Source organism: Nycticebus coucang, chromosome 9 (assembly GCF_027406575.1).
Source record: "Nycticebus coucang isolate mNycCou1 chromosome 9, mNycCou1.pri, whole genome shotgun sequence".
NCBI classification, from domain to species: Eukaryota; Metazoa; Chordata; class Mammalia; order Primates; family Lorisidae; genus Nycticebus; species Nycticebus coucang.
Genome location: NC_069788.1, coordinates 82574404 through 82588184, shown reverse-complemented (window position 1 = coordinate 82588184; position 13781 = coordinate 82574404). Strand labels below are relative to the sequence as shown.

The 13781-nt window shown below is 40.0% G+C and overlaps 1 protein-coding gene across 1 annotated transcript; it reads right to left on the bottom strand.

The window, feature by feature from the left end:
* Positions 1-12964: 12964 nt before the first annotated feature.
* Positions 12965-13563, bottom strand: LOC128594145 (60S ribosomal protein L17-like). The gene has a single exon (XM_053602692.1). It carries the CDS (start codon positions 13548-13550, stop codon positions 12996-12998), a length of 555 nt encoding a protein of 184 aa, XP_053458667.1. The 5' UTR covers positions 13551-13563; the 3' UTR covers positions 12965-12995.
* Positions 13564-13781: the final 218 nt, after the last annotated feature.

Below are 13781 nucleotides of genomic sequence, written 5' to 3'. Positions count from 1 at the left end.
ATCCTCCACCCATTTGCTCGGACCAAACAGCTCGTCCAGTGGCAAGTCCTGCCAGCCTCGATGCCAAAGCGCAGACCTTGGCTGGGGCAGGCATTTGGAACTCTGCCCAGCTGTCGCCTCCTCCCTGATCCCCTCTCCTCAGCCATAGCTGCACCCCACTATTCCCTAATTTATTTTCTTCAGAGCACAACTGTTGTCTGACATTACCTTGTTTGCTCATTTGTTTACTCTTTCATTATCTTTCAACAACTAGAATGTCAGCTCTAAGAAGCCAAGGACCTTGTTCACTGCTGCTTCTTGCCTAGGAAACGAGGTGCACAGAAGATACTCAGTAAGTGTTTGTTGAATGAAAAAGTGATAGCTTCCAGCCTGGACCAGAGGGCCCTTCTCAGAGATCCCCTGGCAGCTACATTCTTTATCAGTTAGGGTGGTCAGCTCCTGTCAAGACTTAACCCCTCAAGGTCTTCCTCATATCTGAGACTCAGAACCCAGCAGCTGCCCCAGTTTTGCTGAGTGAATGTTCCAAGCTCAGAGAAGCCCGAGGGCTCTCAGAGTAAGATTTCAGGGCTTAGAGATCCATGCAGCATCTTCCTTTTCAGACATGAAAGCTGAGACCCATAGAGGGCCTGGTATGTGCACCCCAGGGGTCTCTGGGTGAGCTGTGTAGGCCAGCACCTGTCTGCTCAGCTGGGCTGGGAGAGAGCAGCCTCTGCTTTTCAGGCACAGCTGGGATGGGGGTGGTACTTGGCGCCTCAGGAGGCAGCATCTCCTCTTCCCTCCTCCTACATTTTCTCAGGTGAAAATTGGATCTTCCCACCAGGAGGCTCAACCAATTTCTAGCCCCTGCAGGGGCTGCTCTGCTAATAATGTTCAGCAGGGATGGCCAGTCACAGGCCTGGCTGTGTACCCCATGGTTTGGGGAGGAGGCTGCCCCCGCATGTCATGTCTAGAGCTCTGGGTGAGTAGGCAGCAAGAACTTTCTGTACCAGAAAGAAACAGGCTTCCTGAGGCTGCGTAGTTGCCAGAGTCAGGATACCCCAGGGTTCCTATGTTGGGGCTCTGCCACCTGAGAGCTGGTCAAATTGAAGCCAGCATTAACTGTCATCTCTCTGGACCCGGCTGGGTGGTAGAGAGGTCAGCAAGTCGGGGAGTTGGGTTGTGCACCAGACTTCTGGTAAGACATCATGCCCAGGGCCCATGTTGTGATTGGGGGATTGATTGTGAGTCACCCCCCACGACTGTGCTTCCAGGCTTGGGGCTGGTGCCTGCATCCTGAAGACAGGAATTTAAGGCACTCAAATGGGACCTCTGTAGAAGGAGGCCTGAGGTAAGAAACCCCAGTCTTCATCACAGACGTGCTGGGGGTCCTGGGAGCAGTTCTCTGAACCTCAGTCTTATCTGAAGGCTGAGTGACAGCTTCCAGTCAGGGAGGCCTCCCATCCTGTGATGACCCAGCCTGCTCTGGTGATCCAACCTGCTCTCCCCAGCTCCAAAGCAGTTCCAGGGGATGTGGCACAGGCAGAGGCTGACTCATTACTCCAAAACCTTCTTAATTCCCTGGAGATGGATTTGGCCTGTGTCTCTCTGTAGAGTAACCCCTGCCCCACATCTAACCAGCCAGATGTCCCCCCAACCCCAGTCCTGGCACACCATGGCCCAAAGCCTATCCAGGAGCCAAGGCCTCTTGAGTCATCCCTTCCCTTACTGCCTCCCAACCCTATCTTTAGACTGCTGGGGCCATCTTTCTCCCATGAAAGAGAGCACAGTGGGAAGGGGTGAGCTAAACAGGATGGATCAGATCAAATAAATAGATACAGTGGAAGGGAGAGAAATGTGTACGCCTGAATGGAAACTATAAAGCAGAATGGAATGAATGGATTAAGTCATTATTTTTATGCCTCAAAAATTAGCATATTTTGTGTGCCTCATAAGAACACTGCATAATCACAGGGCCCCTTGGTGTTTACAAAACAAGTTAATTGTTCTTTCTTGTTGAATGAAAATCATCAGGGTAGATGTATTTCCCCCATTTATAGGAAGGACACTAAAGCTGTTAGGAGAAGAAAGGACATAATGAGCAAGTCTCAACCCTACTTATACCATTTCCCAGGGCCTTAGCCCAGGTCTGGTCAGTCTATCCTCAGCCACAGCCCTACACAGCCCCAGCTCTAAGTAAATCTAAGTCTCTACAACTTGTATCTGACCAGCCAGTTTCACGGGGGCCTTGAGAGGTGAACTTGATGTGGAGGAGACAAGCTTTTTTTCCCGAAAAGATGAGGACACTCCACCTGGATAGTCCCTCAAACTTTGTTAAGCCTCTAGCCTAGTCCAATAGCCCAGTTTCTCTGGGGCACGGAGTTGCCCCATTTCCAGAGAGAATGTTTCTTGGTGTTGCTTTGTTTTTAATATTGGGCAATCACATGATCAAATTCGTCTTACAAAGATCATTCTAGCTAGAGTGTAGAAGACTGCTTCAAAGGATGAATGAGTCTCCTTAGTAGTCCCTAATACATAGACATATGTGTATATGCCTCAATCAAGCAATAGTATTTCTAAGAGTCCACTCAACAGAAATAGTTACACAAATGTGTATGCAAGGGTATGTAGATAAGAATGTTAGCTGTAACATTATTTTCAAAAGCAAAACAAAAAGTTCTTCAACAGAGGAGTCACTAAACAAAATAAATCTTTATGCCGTGGAATATTATCATTCAGCCAATTGAAAAATGTGGTACTAGCTTGGCACCTGTAGCTCAGTGGTTATGGTGCCAGCCACATGCACTGAGGTTGGCAGGTTCGAGCCCAATCTGGGCCAGCTAAACAACAATGACAACTGCAACAAGAAAATAGCCAGGCGTTGTGGCAGGTGCCTGTAAGTCCCAGCTACTTGGGAGGCTGAGGCAAGAGAATCACTTAAGCCCAAGAGTTTGAGGTTGCAGTGAGCTGTGATGCCATAGCATTCTACTGAGGGCAACATAGTGAGATTCTGTCTCAAAAGAAAAAAAAAAAAGGAAAGGAAGGAAGGAAGAAAATTTGGTACTTATACATATACTGACGTGAAAACATATCCATAAGGGAAACAAAGTTGTTGCAGGACAATACTGAATGATCTCTTTGGAAAAGTATCTATCTATACATTTGTCTGGGACAAGAAAACAGCCTAGCATACAGAACACTATCATTAGTTTTCCAGAGAGGCATTTTTACAGCAACAAAAGAAACAGAAAATACCAAGGAATGAGTTTTATATATAAATGCCTGCTGGACACCTTCACCCCTATGGCAACCTAGTGCTGAGGGAGTGAGATCAGGGATGAGTGTGTGCACATCCATGTGGCTCTTCCTATTGTTTAACAATTCTGAAAGTTTGGAAGGCCAAGGACAGGTAAAGGAGAATGTTCCCAAGAACGTTCTTTTTGAGGAAGGGTTGAGACAAGGGTGAAGCCTCTGCCCACCCCAACTGCAGTACAACTGGGGGGCTTTGCGGCCCCGACCCAGTGGATACCCACACAGCTGGTGGCAGGCATGGAGGCAAACATTTGTGGCTGAAATGTTACAGACAGCTCTGAGGATGGGAAGCTGATCAGAAATGGATCTGGGAGCTATCAAGTGAAAGACAGGCCTTGCTTTGCCTCCACAGTTAATGACTTTTTCCAAAAAAGCTCCAACCGCAAAACATGTGAGCATTTGCTGGAAAGGTAGCAAGTGGCCCCGGGAGGCGGGCTTGCAGGAGTGGACATTTCCACTGTACCCTTCAAAACCAGGCCTCAGGGCCCTGCAGCAGGTCTGTGTCTAGAAGTGCACTGGGATGGGATGGGTCCAAGAGGATGGAATGGATAACATAAATAAAGTAGAAGGGCATGGAATGTCTACACTAGAATGGAAACTAGAAAACAGGATGAAATGAATGGATAAAATAAGCTGAGGTCGATAAAATAGAAGGGGCTAGAATAGGGAGTAAAAAGGAATATGTAGAACAGACTGAAATAAACAAATAAAATAAATTAGGTTGGAGCTGAATTGCTAGAGGAAAATGGATTGTAATTAGGGAAGGAAAAGGCTGGATTCTTACACCAGGAGGGGACCCTAGTCACTGTACAGATGGGAACACTGACACCTGAAGACAGTACAGAACTGATGCCCCTTGATCATCATTGCTGGGAACATTTGTGAAACCTGTAGCCAAGCCCTGTGGGGGCAGCGTCCTGGGGAATGGGAAGACCCCTCAGAGTGATGGTGGTTCATGTGCAGACCCCAGCAAGAGCCTTGCTCTGATCCTAGCACTGCCTTGGTTTCCTTCCCTCCTCAAAGTGAAGATTTGCCAAGATGACTTTGAAAAGAATCCTCAAAAACCCCAGTTCATTTATTTCAGTCATTGCACACATTCCTGGGCCGGGCCACCAGCCACAGGTTGCCGATACAGACATAAACACAGAAGAAGCCTTGCCCCCAAGATTTGCGCCTGACAGAGGGCCAAACTGTCTGGGCCACTGTTAGCCAGGTCTCCAGAGGTGATATCACATCCCCTTGGGCCCAGACACCAGATACGTTCACCTCCCAGAGCAGGCAGTGTTGTGTGGAGAGTATCAGAGTCTGAAGCCAAGAGAAACCTCAGAAATACTGATCCTGTCTTTCCTGTCTTTATTTACAACCTTGATATTTAGTTTATCATGGATACCTTGGAATTCATTTTGATTTTTAAATCGGTTGTGCTAAAATATTATTTATCTCAATGACTGAGTTTTGTGGCAACTCCCCCAGCTTAAATATTATGCCTCACCCTACTGTCATTTTAGATACCATGATAGGTGCCATGATGACCTCATTCCACAGAGGAAGAAACAGAGGATCAGAGAGTTTGCCTGACTGCAAGATACAAACACTTATAGGAGAGGCCGCTTGCTCTGCAGGGAGAAAATTGACAATGCGTGTGCTTAGTGTGCTCACACGTATGGCTCTCTTTCTGGGGCTGAGTCTTTCAGGAGGCATGGTACCACGGGGAGAGGGGGAAGGCAGTCCAGGCAGAAGGACCTGTATGTGCAGAGGCGTAGTGAGTTGGGGAACTGGAGCACAGGTCAGTGTGGCTGAATGCAGGGCCCAGGATTGGGACTTTCAGAACCACACTTAGCCCTGCATCTGTCTCTTGGCTGGTCCATGCCCAGAGAGGCTGCATCTCCTCCCTGTGTGCCCTACATAACACCATGAGGCGTGCTTGGATGATTAAGTGACAAGCAACTCTCAGGCAGTTCCCAATGGGAATTGAAACAAAAGGCCTGAAAAGTGATGGGCACACCAAGGGAATCTGCTTTCTGTGCATTTATGGTTCCAGCCCCTCAGGGGGAAAAATCCCTTCCCCGCCTCAGCAGATTTACTTGGAATATATAGGATTCACATAAATCCCTGTCAAGTGCTAAGCACTAAAACCTAAACAGAAGATTTGAGCCACATGTTCTTGATTCAGATTTGGGAGGAGATTGTAGAGTGATACTGGAACCTCTTCTGTTGCCTCTCCAGCCGCTCACCAGCCTGTGGGAGACAACCCCTTCCCTGCCCCCACCTGCACAGCCAGCAAAGCTCTAAGAGTCAGATACAGCCTCTGCTGTGGGCAGCTGGTGCTGGGATTTGCTTCATGCTAGGCCCACAGAACTGAGTTTGTGTCCCTGGGAAATTCACTGTGCTTAAGGCCTGGACCCTTTTCTGAGAGAACTGAGGGTCCCAAAGGAGCTCATAGACCTTGATCCTGTACAGAGAATCCCCAGAGCTTAAAGCCAGGTCTTCTGTGTGAGAATTCATGACCCTAAACCTGTTGGCCTTTTTCAGTTATGTCCCGCTCCTATAGGAGTTTACAGCACTAAAGACATGACCCTGTCCTGAGAGAGACTATGGCCCTTACACCATGGACTGCCCTAACATGGCTTTATCCAGAAGGAGCTTACAGTGCTAAAGATTTTGTCCTGTCCTGTTGGAGAACACAGCCCTGAAGATATGACTGTGAGAGACTGAATATGCAAGAGGCCAATGCCAGACCACCTGTGAAATTAGAACACTGACCCACAACCTCCTATCTATGGTAACCAGCCAAGGAAGCCAGCCTGCTAGGTGTTAGATACCTCTAACCATTCACGTCTGTCTATCGCTAGTACAATGCAGGAAACTGAATGATAACTTCTGTAACAATTGACTTCAAACGGCCAGGACTTGATTAATAACTGGCCGCTTCCCTAATTTGGAATGAGCATTAATTCTGTCTATGCCCCTCAGACCCTTCCATCCTAAAAAGCAAAAATCTTAGGTTTCTGGTAGAGGAGGAACAAAATCTGCACCCCTAGGGCATAGTCAAAACCCCACAGTGCTGAAACAGAAGGGCCTAAGAAAAAACTCTTTGCCTGGGGAGTAGGGCAGGAACATACCTTGGGCCCAGGATCCTACTCTGAAACAGAAGTCTGCTGCTAATAGGGAGGAGAAGAGAACTTCACCACAAGACCAACCATAGACACAGGCTGAGTTACCAGGGTGGGAAGGCAGGTAACATCCTACCCCTGAGACCAGGTGCATAAAACCTAGGCTTGGATTGAGGCAATAGAGAAGCCCTCGTTTTTCTAGCATGAGCTTGGCACCAAGTAGCTAGAGTATGTGCATGGTGTGAAGAGAGGGCCTAAATTTATCTCTTTGCATGGACATCTGATTATCCTAGCCTCATTTGTTGAAAAGGTTATCCTTTGCCAATGAATTGCCTGAGCACCTTCATCGAAAGTTAATTAATGACACCTCATTGTGGTTTTGATTTGCACTTCCCTGATGATTAGTGACATTGAGCTTTTTCCATATATTTGTTGGCCATTTTGAATGTCTTCTTTTGAGAAATGTCTGTTCAAACACTTTGCCCATTTTTCAACCAGATCATTTGTTTTTTGCTGTTGAGATGTTTGAATTTCACGTACATTGGGCACATGAATCCCCTGTTGGATAAGTCCTTTTCAATTAGGTGCTCCCATTCTGTAGGTTGTCTTTTCACTGTGTTGACTGTTTCCTTCACCGTGCAAAAGCTTCTTAGTTTGACATAATCCCATGTGTTTATTTTTGCTGTTGTTGCCGGTACTTTTCAGGTTTAATTCATAAAAACTTTTCTTAGATGAATGTCCTAAGGCATTTCTCGTATTTGTCCTTCTAGCAGTTTTATAGTTTCAAATTTTAATTTAGGTATTTGATCCATTTTGAGTTGATTTTTGTGTAGGAGGAGAAGTGGGATTCTAGCTTTATTCTGCATATGGATATCCATTTTTCCCAGCATCACTTATAAAAGGGACTTGTGTTATATGTGTTATATATGTGTTCTTGGTGGCTTTGTCGAAATCCAGTTGGCTACAGATATGAAGACTAATTTCTGGCTTCTCTAATATGTTCCATAGGTCTATGTTTCTGTTTTTATATCAGTACCATGCTGTTTTGAGTATAATAGCTTTGTAGTATCTTTTGAAGTCTGTTAGTGTGATGCCTCTAGATTTGTCTTTTTACTCAAGATTGGTTTGGCTATTTGGGGTCTTTTGTGGTTTCATACAAATTTTAGGATCTTTTTCTACTTTTGTGAAGAATGTTAGTGGTATTTTGATAGGGATTGCATTGAAACTGTAGATTACTTGTCATAGTATGATCATTTTAACAATATTAATTCTTCCAATGTATGAGCATGAGATGTCTTTGCATTTATTTATATCCTCTTCAATTCCAGCTAGGATGTCTATTATCAAAAAGACAAACAACAACAAATGCTGGAAAGAATGCAGAGAAAAGGAAAATTTTATACACTGTTGATGAGAATGTAAACTAGTATAGCCACTATGGAGAACAGTATGGAGGGTCTTCAAACTACAATAGGACTACTATATGATCCAACAATCCTACTACTGGGCATTTATTCAAAGGAAAAGAAATCAGTATATCAAAGAGATATCTGCACCACCATGATTATTGCTGCACTATTCACAATAGCCAAGATATGGAATCAACCTAGGCATCCAACAACAGATGAATGAATAAAGAAAATGTGGTATATATGCACAAAGGAATACTCATTGGCCACTAAAAAGTATGAAATCATATCATTTGTGGCAATATGGATGGAACTAAAGGTCTTTATTTTAAGTGAAATAAGCCAGAAACAGAAAACAAAGCATTCCATATTTTCATTCATACATGGAAGCCAAAAAAGAAAAAAAAAGAAAAAAGTAAGAGAAAAAAGAAAAAGTTGATCTCATAGAAATAAATTATAGAAAGAAAATACTAGAGGCTTGGGAGGGTTAGGGGAGAGGAAGATAGGATTTGTTAAAGGATACAAAATTACAACTAGATAGAAGGACTAAGTTGTAGTGTTTTACAGCACTGAAGTTAATAACAAAATATTATAAAAATTCAAATAACTAGAAAAAAGAAAGTTTCTAACATAAAGAAATGATAAGTGTTTGAAAGGAATACAAGTTATGACAATTAAGTTCATGAACTTGCCATCATTTGCTTACATTGACAGTACTGTACAAACAACTCAGTAAGGTTTCATAACCTTGATATATCTATGTCTTGCAGTTGTCTTCATGTCAATGTATAATGGTGTCTTGTGTTATAATTTTTAGTGTATAAACCTTGTACTTCTTTGTTAAATTTATTTCAAAGTATTTTACATTTTCGATGGTATTTTGAAAGTATTGTATTCTTAAGTTTTTATTTCAGATTATTTCTAAATAATTTATTTCTTTCTAGAAATGCAACTGACTTTTGTATGTTGATCCTGGAACTTTGCTGAATTTGTTCATTAGTTCTAATAGTGTTTTTGTGGATTCTTTAGGGTTATCTATGATTATTTATCTATAAAAGCATGTCATCTGCAAACAGAGATAGTTTTACTTCTTCCTTTCCATTCTTGATGGCTTCTATTTCTTTTTACTTGTCTAATTTTTTCTAGCTAGAATATCCAATACAATGTCAATAGAAGTAATGAGAGAAGACATCTTTGTCATCTTTGTTCTCCATCTTAGGGGAAAAGCATTTAATTTTTCACCACCACTGAGTTTGATGTTTGCTATAGATTTTTTTCTAGATAATCTTTATCAAGTTAGAAAAGTTACCATCTATTCAGATCTTATTGAGAGTTTATTTTTAAAACCATAAAATGAAGTACATGAATTTTGTCATTTGATTTTTCAGTATCTATTGAGATGATTTGTGATTTTGACTTTTATCCTTTCTTCTATTAATATGATATATTTCATTTATTTATTTTTTGTGGGTTTACCAAACATTGTTTCCTGGAATAAATTCCACTTGGTCATGGTGCATAATTCTTATTTAGATGATACTGTACTCAGTTTCCTAGTATTTTGTAGGGGGTGTTTGCATCTATATTCAAAAGGGATATTGATTTCCTTTTCTTGTGATATGTTTTTCTGGTTTTGGCATCAGGACAATGCTGGCTGCATGGAATGAGTTGGAAAGTATTCCCACATTTTCTATTTTTTGTTTTTGATTTGGTTTGGACTGGTATTAATTTTTCTTCAAACATTTGTTAGAATTCACCAATGAGGCCATCTGGTCCTTGGCTTTTCTTTGCAGGAAGTTTTCAGATATTAACTTGATCTTACTTTTATAGGTACATTCAGATTTTCTATTTTGTTAGTGTTGATGATTTGGGTCTTTCTAGAAAATAATCAGCTTTATTTTAGGTTATCTAATTTGTTGGCATGTAATTTTCCCTTTTAGTTTTATTTCTTACAGATGTATTTCTTTTATTTCTATAAGACTACAAGTAATTCCTGATTTTAGTCATTTGAATTAATTCTTTTCTTCTCTTGGTCAGTCTGAAAAAGGTTTGTCAATTTTGTTAATCTTTCCAAAGAACCAAAAGTTGGTTCTTTTTATTGTTTTATATTCCTTTTCATTAATTTCTTATCTAAACTTTACTATTTCTGTCTTTGTACTTGGTTTGGGTTTAATTTGCATTTCTTCTTCTAGTTTCTTAAGATGGAAACTTATGTTATGTAGGCATATATTTCTCTCTGAGCACTGCTTCCCGTACATACCACGGTTTGTATGTTATACATGTGTTTATGTTTTTTGTTCACATCAACCTACTTTCTAATTTCCCTTGTGATTTATTGTTTGACCCATTGTTATGTATGAGTTGTTTAGTTCCACATATGTGTAAATTTGCCAAATTTCCTTCTGTCATTGATTTCTAATTTCATTCCATTGTACTCAAATAACATATTTTGCTGATCTCAGTCCTTTTAAATTTATTGGGTTTTGTCTTATGGCCTGACATATGGTCTATTCTGGAGAATATCCCATGTGCACTTGAGAAGAATGTGTATTCTGCTGTTGTTAAAGGGCATGTTTTATTGGTTTATGTTAGGTCTAGTTAGTTTGAAGCGTTGTTCATGCCTTTTTTCCCTTCTTCTGTCTCGTTATTCCACCCATTAATGAAAGTGGGGTATTAACACATCTAACTATTTTTGTTAAATTGACTATTTCTATCTTCAATTCTGAGTTTTTTTGTTATGCACTTTAGGACTATGTTATTAGGTGCATATATGTTTGTGATTGTTATATCTTTTTGATAGCAATCTATCTGATCTTTTTATCACTTTAAAATGTCATCTATGTGTCTAGTAATTCTTTTTGTTTTAAAACACATTTTGTCTAATATTGATATAGCCACTCCATCTCTCTGTTCTATTCATGTGGTATTATTTTTCCATCTATAAATACTATTTATTTGTGTCTTTGAATCTAAGTCACTTCTCATACAGATTGCATATGGTTAGATCATACATTTTATACATTTTGACAATCTTGAATTTTAATTGGAGCTTTAATCTATTGCTATTTAAATCCATTATTCATAAGAAAAGATATTTGTTCATTTTGCTATCTGTTTTCTGTATGTCTTATGCTTTTTGGTTCTCATTTTCCATCATTACTGCCATATAGTATGTTAAATCAATATTTTATAATGTACCATTTTAAATCTTTGTCATTTATTTTACTCTATATTTTTGTTTTATTTTCTTCATGGCTGCTTGCCATGAAGATAATTACAATTATCTTTACTTCTAATAATCTACTCTAGATAAATTCAAGCTTAATTTGAATATTGTACAAAATCTTTCCTCCTTGATACCTTTATATCTTCTCCACTCCTTTCTGCTGTTATTATGATACAAATTACAGCCTTATATATTGTATGCCCATCCACATAGACTTATAGTTATGCTTTTGTTCAATTAGACAGGGTGAAAAATTGCAAGCAGAAATACATTTGTATTATTTCTTAATGTTTACTTATATAGTTACATTTACCAGTGTTCTTTGTTTCTTCAAGTAAATATGAGTAGTTATTATCTAATGCCCCATCTTGTCAGTCTGAAGAATTCCTGTAACTATTTTATTGTATGGCTGATATGATGGCTGTAGATTGTATCAATATGTTTTTTTGCCCGAAATATCTTTATTTCTTCTTCATTTTAAGATTAGTTTCACTGAATATAAAATTACTGGTTGACAATCTTTACTTTCAAGCCTTTGCAGATGTCATCCCATTTTCTTTTAGTCTCCCACAGCCTATGAGCAGCAGGTTGTTTAATTTCCATGACTATGTGGAAATTTCAAAGTTTATCTTGGAATCGACTTCTAGTTTTAGTCTCTTGTGGTCTAAGAAGACACATGGTATCATTTTTATTTTTATAAACTTTATGATATTTGTTTTGTGGCCTAAGATTTAATCAATCTTAGAAGATGTGCCATGTGCCATGTGCTGATGGAAGAATGGGGTAGAGTGTTCTAAAACTGTCTGTTAGGTCCATTTGTTCTAGAGTCTCATTTAAGTCCAGTGTTTCTTTGTTGGTTTTCTGATCCAATGGTCTGTTAATAGAGTATTGAAGTCACCAGTGATTATGTTTATTTCTTTCCTGAGATCTAATAGAATTTGCTTTACAAATTTGGGAGTGTCAAGTGCATATATTTTTAGGATGGCCTCCTTTTTTATGATATGATGAATATCTTTGTCTTTTTCATACCAGTTTTTTAAATTATTATTATTTGCAGTTTTTGGTCAGGGCTGGGTTTGAACCCACCACCTCCGGCATATGGGGCTGGTGCCCTACTCCTTTAAGCCACAGGCACTGCTCAATTTATACCAGTTTTTATTTAAAGTAAATTTTATTAGAATGGCTACCTCTGTTGTATTTTGGTTTCCATTTGCATGGAATATTCTTTTTCATCCCTTTTTCTTGAGTCTGTACAAGTCCTGTGAGTTAGATGCATTTTTTGAAGAATGCATGTACTTGGGCTATGATTCTTCACCCATTCAGCCAACATATGTCTTTTAAGTGGTACATTAAGATCATCCATGGTCAGTGTTGGTGTTGATATGTGAGATATTGTTCTAGTCATCACATTGAATGATACCTTGTTTTGTTTTCCTTCTTGTGCTATTGTTTTATAAGACCTGTGAGCTCTAATTTTCAGGTGTTTTTGCACTGGTGGGTATCTATTGTGCTATTTCATGCATAGTGCATTTTAATTTTTTTTTATTAAATCATAACTGTATACATTGATATGATCATGGGGCATCATACACTCGCTTCATAGTGCATTTTAAAACATATTCTGTAGGACAAATCTAGTAGAGACAAATTTCTTTAGTGTTTGCTAATCTGGAAAAGTATTTATTTCTCTGTCATTCATGAAACATGTTTCAAAATTTTTGGACAATTGTTCCATTTAAGAAGACTAAAAGTGGGGTCCCCAATCTCTTCTGGCTTGTAAGGACACTACTGAGAAATATGCTGTTAACCTGATGGATTTCCTTTGTAGGTTAGTTGCTGCTTTTATCTTCTTCTCCCTCAGGGATACCTATAATTCATATATTGACTTACTTTATATAGTCTCACATTTCTTTCTTTTTTTTTTTTTTTACTGTTATTTGCATTTATTTTATGTTGCATCTATTCCCGTGCCATAAGTTTTTGTTTCTTCAGTTTCTTCTGGGATATCTTTTTCTTCTGAGCTACCTCTTCTTCTGGTTTGGGAACAATCTGTTCCTTTTCAGTAAGGATCATCTCAATGTGGCAGGGGGAGCTCATGTATGGGTTAATGGGACCATGAGCTCTGTAAGTTCGGTGACACATCTTGGGTGTTTTGTTCACTTGGATATGCTCAATGACCAGAGAATCTACATCTAAACCCTTAAGTTCAGCATTACTCTCTGCATTTTTAAGCATATGCAGCAAAAATTCAGCACTGTTTTTGGGCCACCGACCCTGTGCCCAGCCCCACTGTTTGGCCTGGGCACACCTACCAACTCCACCATTATAACGTCGGAATGGTACACATTGTTTCTTTAAGGTGACATCCTTCAGATACTTGGTGGCTTTTCGTATATGCATACCCTTGATGGCCTGGGCAGTTTCACATGTGTTCTTAAAGTGAACACGAAGATTTGAGCCTCTTGACTTGCATGACTTTGTGGGGTTTTCTGGGTCAAGTGAATAGCGAACCATTTTCACAGATCACCTCAGGCCACTTAGGGGAAGAGCTAGTCTCACATTTCTGAGTGATTGTTCATTCTTCTTTATTCTTTTTTTCCCTGCATTATTGACTGACTAGAATAGTTTGAAAACCTCGTATTCAAGCTGTTAGTTTTTTTCTTCTATTTGGTCTAGCCTGCTGTTGAAGCTTTCTGCTGTATTTTGAAATTACCTACATGACACTTTAACTTATTTAAGTTCTGT

Bases quoted from the DNA above. Each gene is read 5' to 3' on its own strand.
- LOC128594145 (XM_053602692.1), bottom strand. From the start codon at position 13,550: ATGGTTCGCTATTCACTTGACCCAGAAAACCCCACAAAGTCATGCAAG.